The sequence below is a fragment of the Ptychodera flava genome, chromosome 16 (assembly GCF_041260155.1).
Source record: "Ptychodera flava strain L36383 chromosome 16, AS_Pfla_20210202, whole genome shotgun sequence".
In the NCBI taxonomy this organism is placed as follows: Eukaryota; Metazoa; Hemichordata; class Enteropneusta; family Ptychoderidae; genus Ptychodera; species Ptychodera flava.
This window is the reverse complement of record NC_091943.1, coordinates 17,194,801-17,221,491: the sequence shown is the minus strand read 5'-3', so window position 1 is coordinate 17,221,491 and position 26,691 is coordinate 17,194,801. Positions and strand designations below refer to the sequence as shown.

At 37.7% G+C, this 26,691-nt stretch overlaps 2 protein-coding genes across 8 annotated transcripts in view; one reads left to right on the top strand and one right to left on the bottom strand.

Annotated features, from left to right (window-relative positions):
• The window catches only part of LOC139114154 (LIM/homeobox protein Lhx3-like), a 43,336-nt gene extending 42,248 nt beyond the window's left edge, over window positions 1-1,088 (top strand). For all 6 annotated transcript variants that reach the window (XM_070675713.1, XM_070675717.1, XM_070675715.1 and 3 more), the window contains one exon: window positions 125-1,088. In XM_070675713.1, the coding sequence (XP_070531814.1) occupies window positions 125-492 (368 nt within the window). In that variant the 3' untranslated portion in view covers window positions 493-1,088. The remainder of the gene's footprint in view (window positions 1-124) is intronic.
• Window positions 1,089-9,858: 8,770 nt separating this feature from the next.
• Window positions 9,859-26,691, bottom strand: part of LOC139114159 (gamma-aminobutyric acid type B receptor subunit 1-like) — a 220,276-nt gene continuing 203,443 nt past the window's right edge. Inside the window, exons 13-18 of one of the 2 annotated variants that reach the window (XM_070675721.1) lie at window positions 24,769-24,822; window positions 18,962-19,160; window positions 17,768-17,895; window positions 16,857-16,985; window positions 15,988-16,125; window positions 9,859-15,328 (exon numbers count right to left, since the gene is read on the bottom strand). In XM_070675721.1, the coding sequence (XP_070531822.1) occupies window positions 15,053-15,328; window positions 15,988-16,125; window positions 16,857-16,985; window positions 17,768-17,895; window positions 18,962-19,160; window positions 24,769-24,822 (924 nt within the window). In that variant the 3' untranslated portion in view covers window positions 9,859-15,052. The remainder of the gene's footprint in view (window positions 15,329-15,987; window positions 16,126-16,856; window positions 16,986-17,767; window positions 17,896-18,961; window positions 19,161-24,768; window positions 24,823-26,691) is intronic. The other variant, XM_070675722.1, reaches the window with a different exon arrangement.

Below are 26,691 nucleotides of genomic sequence, written 5' to 3'. Positions count from 1 at the left end.
CCGAGAAGGGACCGTCTCAAATAAAAGATTTGCACAAAACCTCATGGCATTTTTAAGGGGTGATATTTTTTCCTGTGTTAACATTTGCCCATTTTTAAGGAAACTTATTTTTCTTCTCTTCCAGACGAAATGAGTATAAGTGCGAACAACAATAATTCCACGTTATACGATAGCGGACTAGAGCAGGAACCATCACCGCTATCACATATGCACAACGGCAGTACGTACGTTGAAAACCGCTATATGCAAAGCGAGGACGGTTACCCGATGTCACACTCACCCAACATGCCCGGCAACCCTCCGCGCATCGTACCGGGTATGGTGTTTGCCGACGGACCGGGAGGCATGCCGGGAATGATTAGCACCAGCAGTCAGGGTGTCGGGGAGGCTATGCGTGTGGTTGCGGGCTCTGACATTCCTAACGGCGCGCCCCACCAAGGCTACGCAGAATTCCCGCACAGTCCATCCTGGCTGGACCAACCGCAATACTGAGACGGCGCATCGTGTGTATGTGTGTGTGTTGAAAGTTGAATCTCTCCTCTCCTCCAACGCGGTTTCTAGCTGCTCCATCGAGAGGACCACGTGTGTTGTATTGATACTGGATACAAAACATACCTAACGTGGCACATTTTGGGAAGAACGTTACGATTGCAACCCAAGTTGTTTTCATGGCAGTGACGAATTCAACTTTTTGAGAACATTAAATCCAACCGCGTCTTCAAATGTTGAATAGAGAAACTTCACAAAAATCTCGTTTGTTGGTTGGACTAGTGCAATCTTAAGTTTTTGAAAGAGCTTTCCTGTAAGTTTTATCATGTACACATTGCAGTGCAATAGGTTTTCGTGTTTTTATTTTTCGATTTATTTGTTTTATTAATTATTTATATATTTATTGTCCGATTGAGTAAAGATGTTTTGGCCAGTGAAAACGCGAAAATTTTTAAACCGAAATGTCTTTTTCTTGTGGCCAATTTTTACTTAAGCGAGGGGAAAGAATTTAATAGTGCAATAGTGATTTTATTTTGTGTTATTCACACGCACACTGTGAAATAGTGAACTTTAGTAAATATGAATATACTTCTGATTTACCAGGCACGTATTACTTAAAGTTGTTTTTCCCGCGTTTTACATTTTGGAAGTCTTCTTTGTAGTTTCTTCCCTCACCAGTATCGTTTATTCCCGCCATTTTGGTATACAAGGAAATCAAACCGTTTGTACACGTCATAATTTTTGTATTGGAGCCCACGAGGAGCAGTGCCCCTCATATTACGTGCATTTATTACAATGGATGGAAGTGATGTTGGTCGGTGGTGGCCGTTTTATTTCGTATTTTTGTAAACGAAAGTTTCCCATTGTGCTATTTACTGAAGAACATATCGCGACAAGTTTGGCTGTGATGGAATAATCATTTCTTAAAAATGAGCAAACAAACAAACAAACAAACAAACAAACAAACAAACCAAGAAAGTATTGTAATATTTTACTATTTCGATAGAAATATCGCCGTTTTGTCTGTTTTCGGTAGCGAGATTGCCCAATAGTTAAGGTGCAGTCGCAAATGAAGCAACTCTGTTTGTCTGTTTGTTTTTTAGTCCCCACGGACACCGTCCGGGGGGACTTATAGGTTTGGTCATGTCCGTGCGTGTGTGCGTGCGTGCGTGCGTCCGTCTGTGCGTGCGTCCGTCCGTTCACGCAGATATCTCAGAGATGCCTGAAGCGATTTCATTCAAACTTGGTACAAGGATTACTTCATATGTCATACAGATGCACGTCGATTTGTTTTGTGGTACGATCCAATATGGCTGCCAGGCGGCCATTTAATTACGATTTTTTCATGTACAGAGCCATAATTCAGGCATGTTTCAATTGATTTTATTCAAAGTTGGTACAAGGACATTGACCAATGTCATAGATATGCATGTCAATTCTTTTTGTGATACGATCCAATATGGCCGCCGTGCGGCCATTTTGTTACGATTTTTTCATGTACAGAGCCATAACTCAGGCTTATCTCAACCGATTTTATTCAAAATTGGTACAAGGACATTGACCTATGTCATACATATGCACGTCAATTTGTTTTGTGATACGATCCAATATGGCCGCCAGGCGGCCATTTTATTACAATTTTTTCATGTACAGAGCCATTACTCAGGCTTGTTTCTACAGATTTTATTCAAAGTTGGTACAAGGACATTGACCAATGTCATAGCTATGCACATCAATTTGTTTTGTGATACGATCCAATATGGCTGCCACGCGGCCTTTTTGTTACGATTTTTTTCATGTACAGAGCCATAACTCAGGCATATCTAAACCAATTTTATTCAAACTTGGTACAAGGACATCGACCTATGTCATACATATGCACATTGACTTGTTTTGTGATACGATCCAATATGGCCGCCGTGTGGCCATTTTATTACGTTTTTTCATGTCCAGAACCATAACTCAGACATGTATCAAGCAAATTTATTCAAAGTTGGTACAAGGAGATTGATCAATGTCATACATATGCATGTTAATTTGTTTTGTGATACGATCCAATATGGCTGCTGTGCGGCCATTTTGTTATGATTTTTTCATGTACAAAGCCATAATCAGGCATATTTCAACCGATTTTAATCAAAGTTGGTACAAGGACATTGACCTATGTCATACATATGCACATTGATTTGTTTTGTGATTCGATCCAATATCGCCACCATGTGGCCATTTTATTACGATTTTTTCATGTCCTGAACTACAACTCAGACATGTATCAAGCGAATTTATTCAAAAGTATTTTATCACAGACCTAATGAAGAGGACTCTATCCTCTTGAGGACCTGTAATCAAAGCACCCATTAACAAGTGGGGACTGTGTCATCAACGATGACTGTTTGTTTGTTTATTATGGACAATTTTCACCATATCTACCAGTACGAAGCTAACTATCCACCGATATCTTGAACAGTCAACAAGAATTCAAATTAAGAGAGTGACGTCACTTTGCATACAAAAACTTCGTAGATAGGTTTGACGCAGCGCAGAAAGTTATGGACATGCTGTATTCCTGTATAACAATTCGACTGTTTAAAAAGCAAATCCCCCTATCTCTAAAGCCTCGACGGGACGAGAAGCACATCATTGAATTACAATATTTGTTGGGAGACTGTCTCTTGATCACATGTGAGGGCGCTCACTTTTCATCTACAAGTTGCTTTGCACTTTCATAACATGCTTGACAGGTTTTTGAAGTTCGCCCAGGGTTCCAGTATCGAGACCACGAATTATTAGTACTCTTAAAAATCTTATTGTTTTTCGTTCGTCATTCTTTGAGACACGTCAATATGAATAATATAACTGTTTGAGCACAAACATTTGTACAAGACGACATTCACGTGTATTGTATTTACTTAAATTTATTTTTATTTCTCGAACGAAAACACCTAGGGCGAATAGCATGTTATTCTGCAGGGCGTTTTGGAAATGGTGACATCATACGAAAGTATGAATTTATACTAAATGCTTTTATATGACTTTCAGTGCATGTCCAAAATTTTCGAAGCCTGTGGATCACAGAAAATGCTCTGTGAATTCATAATGTACATATGGTCTTCAAATATTCAACGATGGACTCCGCCTGACATTAAAAAATGCAACCTTACGTTACAGAATGTATTTGTAGGCAGTTTGTAGTGCAAAGTATTTGTGAAAAGGCTGTGCTTGGCAAATTTTACACATTTTGTATAAAGCATTTTCATTTCATAAAATCAACCACGACAAACGTACTTCGGCGCGAAAAAAAAATGGCGGGAACATTTCACCATAAGCAATTTACATAAGTCATAAAAAATTGATTAAATTGTCGTGGCAATATCTCTTTAAATGTCAATAAATTATTCATGTTACAAGATGAACGCTTTTGAGAAGCTGCGATGAACGACCATGTTGATTTTAATGCAATTACTTCCCAATTTTATTACATTCAAACCGGAAGTTGACACTCGGATGTCACGACCGACTGCATTAAGTACGCAAACGGAGCCTAATGTCTTCTTCTAAATCCCGCAAAGGTCAACAAAGCGAGGCTTCACTGAACAGTCGTATTTTTTTGTTACTACTTAAACAATTTAATGTTTCACAGCGAGTCAAAGGTCACCAGATTTATCCGCATCAGTTTTATTTCTTGTCAGTTTTTAATAAACCATCTCGAAGGAGCAATCCGTATTTTGTAAGTTTTCGATTTAAGGTAGTATGCGGTTCGAAAGCCAAAGACTTCAACTTTTGCTCAAACTTTCCTCTTTAAAATCAAGAATAAAATCAGGGGGGGCCGTCGGGCAAATTTTTGGGTTAGAGAAACAGATAACCTGAAGTCTACCGACATTTGGAAATTCAAAATGGTCGCTCTCCCTGTGTAGACTCTATGGTCAAGAAATTGATTTTCAAATTTAACAAAAGCAAGACGGTTAAAACTTTATGTTACTCAACTCAACGAGCTTCAAAATGACCCCAGCAGTAGGCTAGCGAAAGTATCGTAAAAATTTGAGGGTCCGAATATTGGCAATCGAGGCGCATTCTACCTTAAATCCGTACGTCTGTTTCAACTCAGGTCTATGATTTGCAGCTATAACATATGACAATTATTCAGATTTGTTCACTTAGGAGTGTAGTAAAACAAAAGCACCGACGATAAAATTATGAGGCCAATTCAAATTTCTCACCGTAGTCTACAGCATATCCAAAAAAATACCGCAAGTACTGTTTTGATGTTAATTAGTAAGTATAATTATCTGATGCATTTGATATTATTTTTTGCAAGCTTCTGTGGTTTCCATTGGTGTATTCGAATCACGTGATTTCTTTTTTTCGTGAATCGCAGTTCCAATTAGCATATCCTAGAAAGTTAAGTAGATGCGTGGTCGACAATTATGGATAATAATTTTTTTTGATTGAAAAAATAAAACCATAAAATATCACAATGATATATGTGTTGTTTGTACTGTATACATTTATTGTTTAAACAGTGTTTTTGATCGATGCTAGACGTCACAAATTTAATTGCCAGATATATAAATATCAAAAATTACCCTTTCACGACCCCACTTCTGAAGAAGGTTGGAGCAAATCATAGAAGTTCAAAGGTTAAACCATCATTTTCACGCACTCCAAGACCACGTATGCCAAGGGTGACGTCGACTGGCAGATTTTGTCAGACCCGAAATAATTTTGAGGGAAGGTTCATTATAATTAGCATGCCATTATGCAAATATTTCGACCCATCAAATAAAACACCTTGATTTAAGGGTCCAACCTAGACTGGCCCAAAGTCGCTTCGGCTTTTCCCGGCATGCAGCAGTTACTGGCTGTGGGCGAACACGTTCACCCACGATCTACGCGACAGTCTCCTGGTTTATTACTTCAATCTATTCTGTTTTGATATTTGTATGCCCACAGACTTGGAGCAAGTCCAAATCAAACCAACTGTGTTGCCTCCTGAGATAATCCTACAAAACACATGACTGGCACTAGTACTGTCATGTTAACTTTTTGATCTCCAGCAAAGACAGTTCTGAACCTGTCGGCAATGTAAACACAAGATTTGACGACTCGGAAATGATTAGGATGAAACATGGCGTGTCAGTTGTCGCTGCGGGCAAGATTTAAACGCCAGCATCGAGCGACACCACATGCAAGTCTGACATTTTATTCCTGAATTGAATTGAATGGAATTAAATTAAATTTCATTGAACTGACTTTCTGAAAAAATGCATGTATAAAAGCTATGGAGAATTGCTGAATTCTTCCTGGAATAGCCTCTTCTATTTTGCAAATTTTCTGTCGGAAATGTCATTAAATCGGTCATTTATACTGTACACTCACGCACTGACAGCACACTTTCTTTAATGCTTACAGACAAGCCAATGTTCTGGTCATTTCATCGCAGACTGAACACATTTTTTGATAGTAGAAAAATTGAGATTATTGTTGATCTTAAAGGGATACAGTCGTCGGAATTGCTCTCAAAGGTCGCATGGGACCCATGCGACCAATGTAAGCACAGTATTCAAAGTACGATGCCATTGATGAAAGTTAAAATGTGTCTGTCATAATCTACATCGTATAATTTAAATGTTGCAGCTATGATGATGAGGTGCATCGAGATATCATGCACGAAATAAACTGTTTGTAAACAAGAATCTCGCACAGGCGCAATTCTGACGACTGTTTCCCTTTAAGTAATGAACCCACGCCAAAGTACGATTGATACTGTGTACAACGATATTCACACGGGTATGTTACAGATATTGGAGAAAATTATCGTGTTTACTCACAGAATTCAGAAATTTCTCATCGACTATATTCTTGCCAAGTAAATCCCAGGATGTTTTTTTTAGTCTTACAGAGAAGACTGATAGCTTTAATATGAAAGTAAGACATCACTCAACCAAAGAATAGTTGCGGTCAAGTGCCCAACTCTCTCGCGGGTTAATAGGACAGACTGCTGACTGGTATAAACTTAAAGCCCCACTAGCTGTACTTTTAGCATTATTTTTATGATTTTACTTTCGAGCTAAAATAAGTTTGTGAGAATCTACTAATTTATGTGTGTCTATACACTTATCATTAACTACCCGCTGGGACTCTACATGCAATTTTGAACAGGATAAAGATTACACCAGTCTGCGATTAAGAACATTAAATAGCAGCCCCATGTGAAAAAGCAAACACAGTGGATACCGTAAATATCCGCACTGAAATCTTCATATAAACTGCACTGACTAGTTCTATGTAATGCATCGGGGTGAATGTTTTCAACTGTGTCATTGTATGTTCTGTTTCCTTTGTAATATTACCAATTTTTGAAAATGGCGGGAAATCAAAACGACCGTTAAAATTTGAATTTACTTGTCAAATGTTTCACAAAGGAATGGTTTCCTAATGCAGTAAAAGCCCATATCCCTTCAGAGGGTAGAATTCAGAGAAAACCAGGAGAGAATAGGAAGATATTTTGAGGTCAACAAATTTCAAGAGTTACAGCTAGTGGGGCTTTAATAAGTAATCAGGACTGCACACATATTACTTCGCAGTAAGAGAAAACTGGCATGTTCTGAGAACACACTGCTGTTTTGGTATTCCTGTATTAATTGTTGGTGGGAAGGCTGTTACGAACTGATATTATTTTTATACGTTAGAATATTGCTTGTAAAAACACTATTTGTGACAATTTCTCAACATCGACTCCTTGGCAGCCCAATCACGACACCAGCTGTCATGAGAAAAAGTCACGCATATACTTTGCTTAATTAATAATCTTGTTCATTTCACACGGGAAAAGATAGAATCAAGGGCTTTCTGAAAGCGTTTAGGAAGAAAAACGCATTAATCAGAACTAAATCCTCACACAGAGGTGGGACTCAGTGTATTTATATCAGGACCCAAAATACGTGACGTCACAACTCTGTTCGATCTGCCTTCAAAAAGTCAACATCTTATGATTGTGTTCATTCATATTCTGACTTAATAAACGCCATCAGTGAGTACTCACACCAGAATATTTCCGTTGATTTCGTCGTCATTCGCTCGGTGTGCTGTGAAACTGCGACGGCCAACTCATCCATGGGAACCGGATGTCACCGAACAAAACCAAAACACGGTGCCTTTCAACGGTGTCACGATGTTACCTGGTCCGCGCTACGCATCCATGGAGTCAAACAAAGGTCACGGTTTGCTGCTCACACACGTGAAATTATTTACTCCAAGCAAACAAAGGTAAATACGGCAACAAACAAATTTGATCAGGTGGTTAGAAAACTTTAAAATGCCACCACAACGTACGTTGAGTTTGACAGTTACTTGACGTCACCAGCGAATTTGTCCGTTGTCATTTTAACGGCCTATAAGCTGCAATTTTTAAAATTCTTGTCACGATTTTACTTTAATTAGTATATATAAATGTACTTATCGAAAAATTTGTATACGTATAAATTTTAAAGGTAGTATTAATCACGGAATCGTATGTGGAATTTAGAACAGTACAAGTTAACCCTTCGAGTGCTGTAAATTTTTCCATCTAAATTTCAGTGCAGCTCTGTAACTCTTTTATATAATTTTGAACTGAAGGAACATAACTTTTTATTTGCTTAATATTTTTACCAAAATTTTGGAAAAAAAACTAAAATTAAATTGTCTGAATGTGAAATAATTGAAAAATATGAAAACAAAGGTGACAAAAATTGACTGTGGTACCCAAAGAGTTAAATCAAATATACCCGCCTCCACGCGACTATAATATGCAAAACCCGTGGACACGGTGCATATAGATACTTATACATCCTCGCAGAAAGAATATGTTGTCATGCACTGGAATACATGACCCTGAATGTTTTGTATTTTGATGTTGAATTGTTTTCTTTATAATGACTAAGTGTTATTGACATTAGTAGGAAATCTGAAATGAAACTTTCGGCGGATAAATTTACGTGTCCACGCTGCCAGAAATAAACATGGCGGTTGCTGTGGTAGAATGCGACTCAGTGAAAGATTCGGACTCTGAATTTTTAAAATTCTTTTCTGATTTACCACTAGCACTCGTGACGCCCCATTTTAAAGCTCTTGAAGCAAGACAAATTTTCACAGTCTTGCTTTTTTCGAAGATCGAAAATTGTATTTTCCCACAGAGTTAACGCACGGGTATGGCGTCCATGTTGAATTTCAAATATTGGTAAATGGTAGGTAATTTGTTTCTGCAGTACTAAATTCTGCATTGTGGTTCCTGATTGTTACTCTCGACATGGCAAGAGAATGGACGAAATTTTCACTGAGGAAAGTTTGAGCAAAAGTTCAGGAGTCTTTCTGAGGAGTGTACCAACTCAATGGGTGGAATTCAAAGATTACCTAACTACTTGCTGATGTTAACAAGTTACAGAGAGGCGCAGCTTATATGCACCTTTAAGGTAAACGCACCTCGGGGACAGACATTCGGACTCTCAAACTTTTACAATTCTCTTCTGATATACCACATATGGGGGTTCATTTTAAAGCTTGTGTGAAGAAAACTTTTTACCGGCTTAGTTTTCGAAATTCGAAAATTTTATTTTTCTCCATAGAGTTAACACGGGAAGCGGCCATTTTGAATTTTTAATATCGGTAAATCTTGGGCAATTTGTTTCTCTAGTACAAAAATTTGCACGGTGACCCCCTATTTTTATTCTTGATTTTGAAAGAGAATGATTGAAAGATCCCTTGAGGAAAGTTAGAGCAAAAGTTTAAGTCTTTCACTTTCGAGGTGCATACTACCTTAAAGTTAAATGCTCAATCAATCGGAATCGGTACTGTTTCGTACAATTTATAAAACTCTTAGGATGATCCGACGCAAAGTGAGAAAATAATCGCGCGACTTTGGCATGATTTTACCATATATCCGATTGAATACTATGTTGGCTAATATTAGAGTTGACGCATATAACAGGCAGTCCCATGTCATATCCGCATACGTTTGCATGTGAAAAAATGAACAAAGGTGAAATTGAAATTTTTCTACGAGATGATATTTACAGTATGGTATATACCCTGTAATCATACTTCACGCAGTCTCGTCCAACATCCATGAACCAATGACCATGTGCCACTATGACAGTGTGTGCCAGTAGTTTGCAGGGAGCTTGTATGAACTCATTTAATTTAAATTTGAAAGTAAATTTAGACACCAAGAGTGTAATACCTTGGAATTTTTCAACTGTAAGAATCAGTTTTGGTTTAACAATGACGAGAGCTGAACTTACCTGCGAAGCCGCATCATTTACCAATCGCAACCAATAAACCACAACGGGAAACACACTGTACTTTTTCCATACTGAAAACAGTCTCCATTCGTTTATTGTTAAAAACGAAACTTTATTCAAATGTTAACAATTTCAGAAACTTTTTTTCGTTATGTACATATTAATATCTTCCCATTTCCCTCAGAAAGCAATATTTCAGTACACGATCAGGTTGGTTTCTTTCAAAGGGAAGGACCTGCTCGATGAAAATTTCCGTGATATTGAAACCATGGCAACCGTTTTGGTTGCCAGGGCTACGATAAATTTACATGGAGCAGTCTGACGCAAGAGTTGAGAAAATCTGGCAGTCTCAGGTGTGCTATACGACCCGTTGTTATCCCTGCTTACGCGAGTAAAAAACAAAAGCATTTGTTCCTCATACGTTGAGGGCGTAACTCTTCTCACTGGGCCACATGTTGAACTTTCCGCTGTTTTAATAGAACGGCAGCTTTCTTTCTCTAGCACTCATATAAAACATTCATAACCAAATGCACACGAAAACAAAGCTTTAAAACGGTAATGACAAGAGCAGCGAAAAACTAACAATTTTATCTTTTAAGAATTTGATTCAACTTTGACAGCCAACACTCTCCAAGCTCAAAAAATTACACAAAATTTCTTGCCTGCAGCACATGGAATGATGAAATCCTGACAAATTTTGCCACTTAGTGGCAAATGATAATGGAAGTATCCGATATCATGAAGACACTAACGAAATAAATCTAGATCACAACTCTACTATTGATTATATCCGCTATGTACTACGTTTCTGTTCAAATACTGTTGTCTGTCTTGCGAGATGAGATTCTGAGGTTTCTCGCAGGTACTATTACCATGTTTAAACTGAAGAAATGTCCACAATTTTTGGTGGATTTTCATATTTGACAAGTTTAACATCCTAACGTTGTTCAAGGGCCAGTTTGAAGCTGTAACTTTCAGGTTTTTTTCACAGTTTTTGTTTCGTATGTCAATTGTAAGTTCTTGTTCTATTCCCAAAAGCATGTTAACTTGAAACACCCACTATTTTTTATAGCTTGTCAACACAGCATCTATACATATAAAAATACATAGTTGTTCTTTACACTTGACACCCATAACAATGCAGTTTACACATGTACAGGCTGAGTTGACAAGCTGAATACTGCTCATCTCGACATGCTTTGGGGAGTAGAACAGGAAACTGTAGTTGATATGGGAAACATTTCTAGTGAAAAAGCCATCAAAAGTTACAGGTATAGCATCATTTTTAATGCTTGCATGATACGTCTTCATCTCTCACGATTCACAGAGCTGACTATACAATGTACTGCCTCACAGTGAAAACCAGTCTGTGAAGCTACATTTCAATAGGCAAAGAATGAAAAAAAGATATGTTTCTGATCCTTGATATTTGGGCAAAACTGATGGTCGGTTATCACTGTTACGACTTTGTCACTGACGGCGCAATTCTTCCTCTCCCGTTTTGAGCATTTTATGGTTATAAATGGGTAGGCAACTCCGCATGAGGGCGCTATTAATAATTTATAGGTTTTGTGTGGCAACCACTCTTAATAAAACCACAGAACAAAAAGACTGGATGCACAAATCTCAAAATAATGCGAGGAATGACCTGAAACAGATATCATTTCGGGCCTTAATTCTTGTAAAATTTTGATGACACACGAATTCAAATATATTGTGCAATTTTGGGTATGTGAAAAAATATAGATACAACTGACACATCACTAGCAAAACAATCGGATATTGTTGACATTTTGACTTATCCTTTTGATTGTTAATATAAATTGATGAGTGATTGTCATGGTGATGGAGTTGCCTTGGCAACAGAGAGCAGAACAAAAACTCTGAGCTTCAAAGAAAACTTAAACATGTCAGTGAACCATAAAAGCGATGACCAAAATTATGTACACATGACACCTGCCTGTAAACTCTGCTTGTAATTTCACCAACAAATAGCAAATTCATGTGTCTTATATTATCACCATAATCACACTCCTTGATTTTTGCTGGATAATGATCAAGCAAATCTCTTTTTTGTCTCTGTGTTTGAACAGTTCGGTAAAAAAATTACATTTTCATCGACATTTTTTCCATCTATGGATGCATTTTATGTAAATTGCCGATGATGTTATGGAGGCAAGTTACATTGGAGTGTATGATGCGAGTCTACTGATACCATGGTAACAACTTAACATCCATGGAACAAGTCTTCCCTTTTCAGAGAAGGATAGCTCATGACTATACATTGTTAAAGCATGGGTGAGGATATACCGTGAACACAGCTGATGTTAGTTGGGTTGATATCACATGCCTGAGACTGCCAGATATATTATTCTGGGCATGCTAATCCCATATAGGTAGGTGCAGCAAACAGATTACAGATCTACCATCATTGGCAACACAGTCACTGTGTTTGATGTATTAGAATCCAGCATGGCCCACACGGTCACTGTGTCAATCAGAGTTAGTCTAAAAAATGACTTGCAAGTGTTTCGTACAAAAAATTCAGTGAAAGCTATATTCTATTGCTGGCAGGCAAAGCTGACTGACGCCATATTGGAAATTAATTCAGGTCGTGCGTCCGAGAAAAGAGTACCTATGAAGTGGCGAGTTGGACATGTCTTGAACTTGACCCTGGTGGCGCAATGTCATATGTAAATGTGACACAAATGTGACAAGAAATGCAACAAGAAAAATATACTGATAATTAAGATTTCCTGCACTGACAAACTAGGTCAGATGGAAGAATTTACCCATCATGCACCAAATCATTCATGAACAAGCAGAATACACGACATGCTTCAAAGCACAATTGTTGGTTTCATACTTATAATAAAAGTTTCTGAGTTTTTTTGTCTTGAATTTGTGCCACTGACGAACATACGTAGTCAACATATTTTTGTTGTACATGTGGGGCATTTGTGACCGACCCATTTTATCAATCAAATGTTATGATTTGTGAATTATCTCTTTCAGCGGTGTGAAGGGACCGTGGTTTGGATCTATACACTTCAAAACAAGGGGGACCCAGTTGGGGTAGGACACATATATAGCATCTCTCTGACATTGCTCTATTGCTAAAATTATATACGTAAACTGCACACTACTGGAATTTGACAGCTGCCTAAATTATGTGATTTCCTTTCCAAAGCATGGCAGATATTCCACTAAATCCATGGCTGCATGTTGAGTAAAAACTTCAAGACGGTTCAACATTCAATGCTCAATCGAGTCTTTGTAACTTCAAACATATCATAAAAGCCAATGGTTCCTTCAAACGTGTTGGGCCTTTCCCACCGATAAACAAAAGACAAACATTTTCAGATAAATTTGTGCATAATTACAGAAAATGCCATTTGAGCACATGCTGTCACATGACACTTGCAAATTTGAGTAAGGACAGAGATTTGGTTTTTTCATGAGTCACGTATTGCATCAAATTTTGAAGGCAGGGATTCAAACACTACTGCTGTCGGTGTGTGTGAAAGCACAACTTAAATGCTACACTGCTATAACCAATGTTATCTATTCAAAATCACAACTGGCATGGCCAAACTTGGACGGGAGAGAACATGTGAATCGACACTTTGACTCCAAAATAAGCCTTTTAAGTACAACTCAGTACTGTTCAGATGACCGCAATGATTGTCATTTCTACGAGGGAAAACTCACAGTGGCGTGAAAACTGAGATCGTATTCAATATCTTGAGTGTGGTCACTTCTGATTGACCAAAGTATTGCATCCAAAATCAACATTTGGGGTGGAATCTCGAAAGCCAAAATTGATATGAAGGCATTTGTACCAGCAAAAATGCAGATTTGAGTAATATTTCAAGCTGACTATTTAAAAGAAAGGTGTCTGTTACCAGAGGAACGATATTGATCCGGTTGATAATGTGATAGTTTTTTCTGATTGGTTGGCTCCTGGCTGCATTGTTGTCAGATGACCAAATCACTGTATGCTTTTTTTCCTAATCGGTGATTAGTGACCAATCAGTTGATGTCTTTTTTCAAATCGGTGCTTACTGACCAAACAAGGAATGTCTTTTTTTCTTTGGAGCACACTGACAAATCATTGGATGTCCATTTTCTCAGTGGAGCTTATTGACCAATCTGAGGAGGTCTCTTTTTTATGATTCTGAGTGGCCAATCAGTGGATGTCTCTTTTCACATTACTTCTATATGACCAATCGGAGGACATCTTTATCTTTCCAAGATTCAAACATACTATTTCATTCAGCTTCTTCACTGTTGCACAAAATGACTGACACTGATTGCCAACAAAACTGAGTGATGATTTAGAAAAACAGAGATCCATCAAGAGGGTAAATTTGTGCATAGCTTATGGCTGGCGGCATTGTTTCCTGTGTTCGGGGTGAATCTATTCTACAGATGAAGGGGTGGAAGGTTGTCATGACTCACTGTAACGACTCACTGCAGTGAACAGACCTGAAGCAGCTGCTGTATAGATCCCATAAAGGTATTAAATAAAAAAATAATATAATTCATCCCCCCAAACCTCATCCCCCGGGTCAGGGACGGTGAAGAAAATTCGACTCTTGAGTTCATTAATTCCAGAGGCTTCACAGACCTACTTACACGACTATGATACATGAGGAATGGCTCGTAGGTCTGCAAAGAAGTTTTCAAAAATTTTCAGGTAATATGTGAAAGCGAGAAGGAAAATAATCAAATGTATGACATAAGATATATGTACAGATCTTTGAAAAAGATTATGCGAAAAATGAAACAAGAAAATGAAAAAAAAAGTTTTCGACTGAAGTTTTCTTCTACAAAAAAAAGTTTTTGACTAAATTTTCTCAAGATATGAAAGTCAGACGTTTAAGGAAAGAATTGAGAAATTTAAACTCCACTTTAGCCCTATTGATCTTTCTACAAAGGCACTATTACCACAGAAGACAGACAAGTTGTCATGATGGAGTGTTAAAAAAACCTAAAATATTGAGAAACGTCACAAAAATTGTGCTCTCTCTCTTCCATAATTTTGTTTTTCGTCATTTTTGTACAAAACCAGACTATCATGATTAAAATTTTTCTACTGGAGTGACAGTTTGTCTAAAAAGTGGCAGAAAAGTATAAAACAACATTTATAAACATGATATATTTTCGATAAAAACAATACATACATAAAACGGGTACACTGTGTGCTATAGATTGGACTCCATTGTAACATGGTATTGTCTACGCTTTCTTCTGATTGTATTTTTGTAATCTGTTCGTTGCATCTATATATAGGACTCTGAAAATTCCTCGTCGGAACCCGCAGAATTGCGATGGCTTCTATTTATAGTAACAGGCACTGAAACAGATGTGGACGTGACGATGATTGCACTGTCTTCGATAGTATCTACTGGGAGGGTCAACATCGCCCCGTGCTGGCTACTGTGACTGCCGTGACGGGACCTATCCGGGGACGGGGCACGCAGGTGCATCGAGCTACTTGGCCTGTTCTGCATTTTGGTGGAGAGAATGTCGTTGAGCTCGCGGATGCGACTTTCCCTCTGTGGATAAAAAGATGACAACGATCAAGGAAAGATTTACTTTTTTCTTATAATGTAACGTTGGCAACAGCCTTATTGGTTCAGAAATAGAAGAAAGATCGTCATTATTTCTGCCCATGGAGTTCTGTAATATGGACCAGATATTTACCATCAGCTGTATTTTTGGCTTTTTCCACAATCTTTCTTTGTCTTTAATGTCAAAAACAGCTTCTTGTTTTATTCCCCTGGGCATGTTGAAATGCACAGTATTCAGCTTGTCAACCCAGCCTGTACATGCATGTGTAGACTGCACTGTTATTGTTGACAAGTGAATTTTGGTCCGCACTAGATGTAAACAACAACAGTACATTTTTGAAATACATGTACATGTACAGAATGATGCTTTACAACCTCAAAAGTGGGACTTTCAAAATGCTTTTGGGAGTAGTTGAACAAGAACTTGCAGTTGACATACAAAAATAAAAATGGTCAAAAAACCACATTGTATTTCAACAAACTAAGGAGACAAATGTAAGGAGATGTACTTGTTTTACAGAACTAAAAACAGCAAAAATATTATGAAGAATTACAGCTATTTTCCCTTTGTTTTTCAAAATAGGCCTAGAGAGGGCGCCCTTCTCCACCATCTACAATGCAGACAGTTTCTCACTACAACTTACCTCTGCTATTTGTTTTTTAATCTCCTCATTTTCTGCTGACAGCCTCTGTTGTCTCTCTTCATCCTCCTTGCTAGGCGCTGCTGTGCCCGTCAGAGAGTGACTTTCACTTTCTCTGGGGTTCCGTCTTATCTCAACCACCTTTACTCAAGAGAGAACGGGGCCGAAAAAGAGGGAAGTGATAGAATTGTGGCGAAATTAGTGGGAAATTCTTGGGACATGTAATTGCGCAATCAAAATTATAATTAGAGATCTTATCAATTTTGTCGGGGAAATGCAATAACGAGGGTGATAATAGACTAACAAGAACGGCTGATTGATGTTGTTAACATGTAAATTTCTCTCCAAATTAGGTTTCAATGTCTCCGTTATTGCAGACAGAATAAACACAGATAATGCTTCTTGTTCTTCTTGTGATCATGATTCAGACATTTTACTTCCGTGGAAAAAAGGGACAAGTGTTCAGTCAGCTTAAGAAACACACAGTTTCTATTCATCTAAACTACAAGTGATGGAAGTCGATGATGTCATAATCAGCATTCTGACAGTTTCCATGACAACCTGCTTCATCGAAATACCCAACCTGTGACCAATCACTGATCGGTAAACTACATTTGTAACTACAGCATTGTTCTTCAGATTTTGAACACATTTCTTTACAGGGACTTGTCAAAGCCTGGAAACCATGACAACTGTTCTTGCAAACACCCTACTGTCTAAACACACTGTAAATAAAACATTCTCTCACAACGTTTTCAGTCTAAAGTACATATCTCAAGGGCTTCACAAGAAGTGAAAGAATCTTCCAAAACTTTGCAAAACTGACTGAAAGAAAAGACAGAATAAAAGCAGTTGAGAAATGATCGGCTTACCTTCGGAACAAAAATGAGTAACAAAGTGACAACGCAACAGAAGATAATGGCTAAGGATACAAATGCAAAAGTGGCGTTCTGTTGTGTGCGTATAATAAGTGTTACTGGTGCTGTTATAATACACAAAACCTGAAAATCAAAATAGACGAGAAGATCTTAAGTCGTACATGATACCAATATACTCAAATTTTAATCTATAGCGTCAATTATTTTTTTCACTGCGGTACATACATGTACATGTATCTATGTAAAATGTTGTGTGTGTACAGTGAATGTCAGTATTTGCACCGGGAAATGTCACATAGTTTCTGCTTTCTTGCAGTGTCTGTCTGTGGTCTGGCACCCTGTCTGTGTATATGTGAGTGGCCATCTGTACTGCTCTGCCATTTGTAAAGTGTGTCTGTCTGTATGTCTGTCTGTCTGTCTGTGTACGTGAGTGGAGTCTGATAATCTTCAGAAGTATTAGAATATCTATATAACAAGATTCAGTCTCTCTCTTCATGCATACTGACATTTCTCCCTTCACAAAGCCTCCTGCCTCTCTCTGGCTTTTGATTTCCCATCTTGCATCACTTGTCCTTCTCACTACAGAGCCAGCAGCATTTAATGAAAATGGACATCATCCAAAAAACCCCCAGAATATATCACCTAATGCAGTCACACCTTTTACATCAGCCTGCGGGCAGTCATAAAATAGAAATGATCAACTCAATCTGGGTTAGTGTCAGGGATTTTATAATCTGACGAAACTTTGCTTCTTGTCACAACGCTTTCAAAACAGATCATCCTAATAGCTTTGTCACCAAGACCCCCTGACCTGTGACCCATGACCTCTATTATCCATCTGAATAGGACACTAAAAATCATGCTAAAATTACATTTTTTTAAAATTTCATATGAGAAGGACTTACCACTACATTATAGATACTCATGCCTACAAAACGTGAGTCGTTCAACTCTTTGATTGACATATTACGGGTTTCGTAAGCAAGAAAAAGACCAAAGATGAGTAGAAGACCTTTAGCACCAAATATAACACCTAAAAATATGAAAAAAGAAAATATATATAACATATATGAAGATGATATATAATTAGTCTGCAGAAGAATTTTTTCAATCTTTCAATCGAAACATGCATCTTAAATTAAATTCAATTGAATACATATAGATGTTGGTCAATGACATATTATTATTATATTCTGTCTCAAACTCTTGACCAATCACCTTGCAGTATTGCTCTTACATCAAACCTTTTAACCAATGAGATAGCAGAATTCGTCTAATGCAAGAAGTTTTCATGACAGAGTTTTCTAGGGTGATAAACATGTTCATTTTATGAATTTAATCATTGATAATATTAGAAAAACAACATTCTGTCAGTTGCTGTCATCGTAATTTGTTTTGAAAATTTTTTGAAGGGCCAGTAGCTGTAACTTTTAGTGATTTTGCACAATTTTTGCGCTTTTATAGCAACCACAATTCCTTGCTCTATTCCCCACATTAAAGCTATGTTGAGATACAAAGTACCCAACTTGTCAAGTCAACCTTCAAATGAGAAACCTGCATTATTATTGTTGACAAGTGAATTCTGGTCCGGACTAGAATTCAAATGTAATCAATAACAGTGCATTTTTAACATGTACAGACATTGTGTTGACAACCTGTGTTGACTTGTTTTAAACATGCTTTGGGGAGTAGAACAAAACCTTGCCATTGACATACAAAACAAAAATGGTGAAAAATTCATTAAATGTTATAGCAACATGTAGTGGTCCTTTTGGGTAGAATGCCCCTTGAGTACAGATATTCAGACTACCTTTTTGATCTACCACTCGTAGAGGCTCATTTTGAAGTTCATTGAGCAAATAAAGATTTCACCGCATTACTTTTGTGGCTGTTGAAATTTTTTTTCCTTAGAGTTAATGCACATATGGCGGCCATTTTGAATTTCAAGTGTTGGTACATACATGTATCAGGTGATTTATTATAATTCTCCAAAATCAAATTTTGCAAGGTCACTTCTGGTTTTTTACTTTTTATTTTAAAAGGGAGTGATTTAAAGTTTCCTTGAGGAAAGTCTGGGCAAACTAACAAAACGAACTGACCTAACCACACGGCATTTTTATCTGAGTCACAGTACTCCAGTAGTGGTATAATCTCCACGTCTTCCTGACTCCCTTCCTCTTTCTGGAGTTCTTGCAGCTCCCTGTGCTGTGGATCGAGTACCGTCCACACTGTACAAATGACGACATCTAACACTACAAATATTACAACTACGATGTACAGGTGCCAATCTTCTACTTCCTGCGAAGACACAAAATAAAATGCAAAAATACAGACCAATAATAAAAAAATTGCAATAATGTGAGAAAATATGAATACTTCGTAACATCTGGACTAATCTATGTATATATGTACTTATTGCGTTAATTTCTTCATCATGCAAGGAAGGACAGTCACTGGTTTCATGTTATGGTGTTAAAAGACACATGTACGGATGGTTCAAATATCTTGAGGGTGATGAGTGTAGCAGAAAGGGTTACACTTGATTACCAACACAACCAATCAGAATGCTGCCGATGCCACATACCAGTACAACAACTGTAACTCGACCTTGCTTGCTATCAGATTTCTATTGCTCTGTGACAGTGGATCATTTTTGTCATTGTTGTTTCAAGATCCTACTTAACAAGTGGGTCGACCTAACTTTACGGGTAGAGTGCCCTTATGGTACTCCACCCTCACAAGGACCATACGGAATTTGAGAATGGGCTTCTCACACAGAGTTGAATAAACTTCACCGTTAAAACTCTGACATGCTACCAAATTAACACACTAATGCATTGATATAATGATTTGCCATGTTGATACAGACAATGAAATTTTGTCAGCAGAGTATTATAATTTTCATCCCTGATTGCTGCATAATGGTGTTTGGCCGTAATAATATATTTAGGCATGGACAGTTTTAAGTCATGACAAAAACAAACTCTTCAATTATGAAAGTATCTTGCTTTGAAAATAAAATAAAAAATATAAAAAAATAAATAAATAAATAGGTTTGAAAATAAATGTATTTGCATATAAAGTTTTGTTGAAATATTTGTGAATCACTGATATACGGATACATTACAAATAATCTCAAAAATCTCCACTTCTGTTCTAGACACTCCGGTTTTGGATAAACTGTATCATCGATCATCATACAACTGAGGTACTTATTTTGCCAAATGTCTTTCTAAACAGAGCTAACATGTAGCCAGACCAGACCTGATTGCTAATAAACGTGTCATGTTGTGAATTCAACAGTATCTATAACATGAAAGTGAATATTTTGCAGTTCTGTTTTTTAAAAACTAGAGCTAAAACTTTGCGGATCAGGTTGAACAAAGAAGAAAGGCTCGCATCACGAAAAAGGACGCATTAACTGATGGATGAGCCAATCATTTGCCAGAACACAAATGTCACCTGACTCTAAAACGTTGAGGACAGAAATTTAGAGCAAAAAGGTCTCAGATATTGGTTGCTTTGACCACAGTGGAGGGACTGTGCTTCCACGGATGGCCTTCATGAAAATACCCACTTTCGTGAATTTGTTCATCAATCAAGCTACAATCAAAACTCATGAGGCTTCTCCTAGAGAGTACGACCGCTTTCAAGGGTCGCTCTCAAGCTCATTGAGCACTCTCTCAGCGTCTGTCAATAACCTGCAATTTTTTCAGAAATAAAGCATATACTCTCTCTTGTTCGTAAATTAACCATTTATGATCCCAAAAATGTCCTCTGTGACAGTGTTGGTCGTTCAGATGGAGTGTTTCCCCCTCCAACCTGCCAATAAACTAATCACGTCAAACCAGTTTATCAGAAACTAATGTCGTTACCATTGAGAGGCAGGCAAAACTGTGAAACAGAACAAAACACAATTTGTATGAACACACAAGGGCAGCTAAGAAATGATTTTTTTGTAATTCTTTTAGCGATAAAAAGGAAACCAGATTTTCACAAATTGCTCTTTTCAACAGACCTTGAAAAAAATGACACATTTTATAACAAAAAACCTTCTGGATAATTTCATCAATTTGTATAACGTGAGTAACACAATTATTGTAAAAAGCTTGCGGTGTGAAACTAAATTCAGCGGAATTGGATTAGAGTTCAGGATTTAATATAACTAACATTTTATCTGCAGCATTTTATTTCATGACATTTTGAATTACCAGTGGCATGTGCAAATGTATTTTGAGATTTTGAAAATCCACTTTTATTCCGTACGAATGTTTGTCTGCAGAGGTGCAGGTAAAGGGTCCAGTGAAGTATCTGATTACAAATTGACATATTTTGTTACCAAAAAATGTTATCAAATGCATGTACTCTCACTGTCAAAATGAAATTTGATAAAAATGTTTGATCATTGTTATGAAGTAGTACCTAAAAAATTGAAATTTGTAAACTTTTGCTCAAATTTTCATCAAGGAATTAAGCCTTTGACTATCCTCTTTCAAGACTGTACGTTAAGACTTGTTTCTATATTTGCAAGCCCAAAAACCCTGCATCAAGCCTAGGTTTTTGTTTGACGCTGGGAAAGTTTGTGTTTGGCAAAAACTTGGTGCAGGATAAGCAGGAAAAAAAATATTTCATTAACCACAGTCAGGATTGAAAAAATCTAATTCTGGAAAAACTACATTCAGCCTATATGTAGTATACATGTATGTTTCCGAAAACTAGCATAGTTGTACCCGAATGAAAAAGTGCATTTATCCTGTCATTTAGAGATGTCAACACACAAGAAAATGAGAGATCACGCAAGGGATTTGCACTCTACCATTGAATCTTTTCAAAACGACGGCAGTTTAAACGCAATAAAACATTGTGTGAATTGAAAATTACTTGAAATTGAGCGTTACAAAGACCTTTTTCAAAGCTGTGATGAATGCAAACTTCTGTCAATAAAAGCGCCCCTTGGTTCAATTGTGGTGTTAAAAAAAAAAATGAGAAAAACTGCACACACGCAATAGCTGTAGCTTATTCACCGAAACACAATGAATCTTTTCACAGTCCCTGTACAGTTGTTTTTTTCGTGCGTAGGGTGCACGACACTGATGAAGTTAAGTGTTGGTAGTTTGTGGGTGGGAGTTTAAATTCTGTTAATCATAAAGAAATCAAGTGATATGAATTACTGCATTACATTTCCAGCTCTGTGACAACATAAGCTAGATTAGGACTGTTCTGCCGACTAAATGGGTCTGCACAAACTAGCAAGAATTCCCCGACACCTTTTTTATCAATTTTAACACAAAACTATGCAAACTTTCTAAAATTATTAGCTCAGGGTGCCGGACGGTGTGTGTATGGAGGAAGGGGTATTATGGGATCTGTTTCATGATCACTGCCTCCGCAGTCAACGGCTTTTTGCCTAAATTATGCATTTAGAAAGTTTTGCGAATTTTGGGGTTCAGTCGTCATCTTGGGCTTCACTTTTCTCATTTTTCAGGATTGGATTTTAATCCTATTTTTTTGGTTTACTCCATCATCTAACAGGCGAGAACACCATTTTCAGAATGAGGTGCCCCTCAACCACAAACAAATTTAGCAGTGAGGAGTAAAGTGCCTTGCTCCAGAGTACAATTATAATGTACAAAACTAATATGCTACAATCTCCAACTTGCCATCCTCTGATAGTGGATCCGCTACTCTGGCCACACTCAGGCCTCCAACTCACCATCCTTTCTCGTCATGATTCCGGTATCCCACAAGTCTTCCCGCAGAAGAAATCTCTACCCAAGGTGATATGAAGTCTTGTCATGAATTACTCTACAATTCAAGCCTTGGCCTAGATGGTCAACTTAACAGTCATATTAGCAAGCAAGGACATGTAAAATGTAAAGAATGTTTTTGAAGTATTTTGGTAGATTTTATCACATTGGAAAAGCAACTTAGCATTGATGGGACTATGGGCGAAAGAGTTCCTAAATAATACATAAGAATACAGACGTTATACATATCAAAAACAGTCCCAATCTTCGGCATACAATGCATGTACCGTACATTGTACTTTAATATATTTTACATGTCTATATAATGACCCTCCTTGACCGTCTCTGCTAACGTTTGAATTATATAGAGTTGTTCGTACCAAGACTTTGAACTGCAACAGTCAATGTACACTGTAGAATATATTGAAAGTCAATGTCAACTTGGATATACACAATCTTTCCATGGGAACTTTCCACAGCATGTCAGTCATAACTCAACTAGAGCAACGACCGACCTAGATAACACAATTTTCACCGCATTTGTCGCACGCTTCACTTCCAATGACGACTTCAATTCCCACCTGTCACATACGCTCGCATGTCGTGAAACACTTCCCAGCAAAATAAAAATTTAATTTCGCACCATAATTTGGTATTTTGATCATGCCGGGATTGTCAACTAATCCAATATTAGAAGGCGACACATGACCTTCTCACTGAATGTCGGTATAGTTAGGGACATTCTAACATATTTTCCCTCTTTAATAATGTTCTCCAGATGATCAGCCACTCCTTCAGTGTCCTATTATTGCATTACCCTCCACGCGTAATCAACTGTCAATGTTGAAACCCAATTCAACATGAAAGAAACCGGAATCACGCAATACTGGATAAACCAGGCATATATTTCTACAGAAATGAAATTGATATTAGTTTGAGATCATTATTCTTTGACGTATGCTGACCAAATTATCCGGAGTGATATTTTTTTTACACTCAATCAATCGTCCAAAAGGATGACGCCAAAAATTATAGGATGAAGTACCCATCACCCACTATCCAGTGACGTAATGAGGAGTAAAGTGCCTCGCTCAAGGGCAAAACACCATACAGTGCTGGAGTCTCAAACTCACCATCCTCCGACAGTAAGTCAGTTACTCTGGACTTACCGGGTGTCGAACTCACCATCCTTTGATGATGAGTCCAGTACCCTAACCACTGCTAAACTGCCTCCTTCAGAAATACTTCAGCAATAAAATTAGTTGAACACTGCAGATATCTAATGCAGAGGTTTGAAGTGAGGACCATGGTGTTCTACAGGTACCAGGGGTATATCAAGGTGGTAACTACCATAAAGTTACATAAAAGAGAAACGTAGGCTTGATAATGATCTTCAGATGAGTATTTCACAAAAAAAGAGACAGCTTGCTAGATTTTAAGTGATAAGGAATCAGAATAAGTATTTGAAGTGAAAATGTTGTCTTGATCTTCGCGTCAGGACACGATATGACTGCTTGCAAAATAATCTTCATAACATTTTGTGAACACGTGTAAGTGATGAGAAAAAAGTTGTTATTGTGAGATCTCTGGGATACTACAGTAGTGGTATTGGAACAGGAAGAAACTGACGCATCTTCATGCTTCAGAGAATCTGTTACAGACAGATCTTAGTATAAGAAAATATCTTGAATGAAAAAGGGTTTGTTAGTATGGAAAGATTTGTATTGAGTTGTCAAAGCAGTGCACACAATACAGGTGTATATCTAAGTATAATGCATCTCAGATGATTGGAACATGGCTGTTTGATCCAAAGAAATTAGAGTTGTGGTTGTCGGCACTAGACGGTAACTCTACAGACTGCTTGAAACACGCACCTGAGACATGCAATGCCAATCTTTGGCTGTTTTCAACATCACCTGGCTTTCATCTGAATGTAAACGAGGCAGTGTAATTTTTTTAATGCAGGGTCTTTCTGATGTGGATCAACAGAGAATGGATACTGGGCAGACTTGTTTAAATACACCATTACTTGTGTCAACACATCACATATACACCTCAATACAATGCCTTGACAATTCAAATGGTAGATCGTGCAAGTGTGACAGAATTTTCCAACTATTAATTATAAAAGGTGATAATAACAAAAATAATCACTCTACCTGACAAAGGGTTACTTTTGTGCATTTACACAAGCAGCTCGCAACACTTTCACACTGAAAGTAAACAACTGAAATTTACAACCATGCAACAGAAAATCTGGATCCATGAACAGTGAGGGCGCTGTTTTGAAACTTTGCCACATCTGTACCGAGCCTAGAATAGTACATGATCACCCATTCCATAAATGGTTGAGATGAGCTTTAGATACCTATTTTGCATTCATGACACTGAATTTTCTTTCCATGGCAATTAAAATGGCTGGAAAATATCTGAGGACATTTATTATGAAAGGACCTGAACATACTGGTTTCCGTGACAACTGTCATCAGCGTTACCACAGTCGGTAAAATCAATGATCTGTTTGTATACCGTGAGATGGCACAAATTACACTCAAGCGAATGCAATATCACGCATGTATATTTTTCACAATATTTCTTTGCAGATCTGAGCTTGTATATTGTCTAACAATACAAGCAGTATGCACATGGTGGATAAATTGTTGGAATTTCATTTGCATCATGATGCCCACACTTTCAGGTTTTTTTCTGTAGTGAGGGGTGAATTTCTGTGAAAAACTGTCCTGAAAACTCTGAACTGACAGAGAGTGTGGGTGGAATTTCAACGACATGGACTTTCTAGGCTACAGCTTTTCTTCTTTGGATCTGTCCCAATCATTTAGCATACCTCTTGTAACCCCCTTTTACCAGAATCATACAAAGTTAATGAGACTACATGTACCTAGACACATGCGGAACACTGCCTCGGGTAGTAGTAGCTCAAGTTTTTCTCCGGCTGTCAAAACTACTGTCCTTCAATGTATACTGAGCAAGTTAATGCAGGAACTATAGCTAATATGTGCTCTCTGAGAGGTGACGCCGATGACAAACTGATGGGCTGGTGTCCCTCCTCTGGACTTCCCCCTCAACTCCCCCAAAGAAAACTTGTGAAAAAGTAAGATTCAAGCTGTACTTCTGGACAGGCCTTCATAAGCTTTGTGAAAAGTAACTACCCCCCCCCCCCCAGGATTGCATAATATGTAAAATTGTTCAGTATAAGGTCCATAGTGTTCTTCAGACATTCCTGTATCTTTATCAGCATTCAGGGAGCAGATCCAGATGGTGGTGGGCTCATTCTAATGTCTACTACGGTACATGTAATTTTACAACTATACATGTGTGAGGTTGATACATTGTATACTTTAGAGGTATAGATGAGTGCTAGAACCAACATTGAATTTCTGTTGACAATGTCCAAGACATGACATTTTATATCTGTAATTTACATTATAACCAAATTCAGGGCTCACAGTCATGCTCTACAGTCAACATTATCAAATTTGCTCTTTAGAAATCAACATATATGAGAAATGATAGATGTGCATGTACAGTAGCGTTTGCCATCTAACCTCTCCATTTTGGCCGAGATTTGCTGATTGCGTGGACTAATAGGACATGAACCCTTGGTTCACTGAACTTTCCCATTAAAAGAGTGATGCACGGCTGTCCGATTGAATGATGTCTCTCGAAATGGACTAAATCAGAGCCATAGGCCGTGATGACATAATTCCAGTGCTGTCATATATTATCATGCCCTCAGCACTGGAATTCAATGTACAGAATCAAAAGGACAATATGTTTTACTTTTGATAATATTTCCTCAACTTTCTGTTCTACGAAACATTACTTCATTGTCTTCTTTTCTTGAGATGAGTAACCAAGGACACCAGGTTACATTGCTTGATCATGCCGTGCGTGTTCCACGTATGCATTCCTGATTATCTGTGGCTCCAAGCTATTCCAAGTCAGATTAATCCCGCACAGCTAAAAATGTCCACCGGTAAATTGACGTTTTATTTCCAGCTCAAAATTGACTCGATCTGCGCTCCAAACGTCCCTTGTTAAATCTATATAACATTGGGATT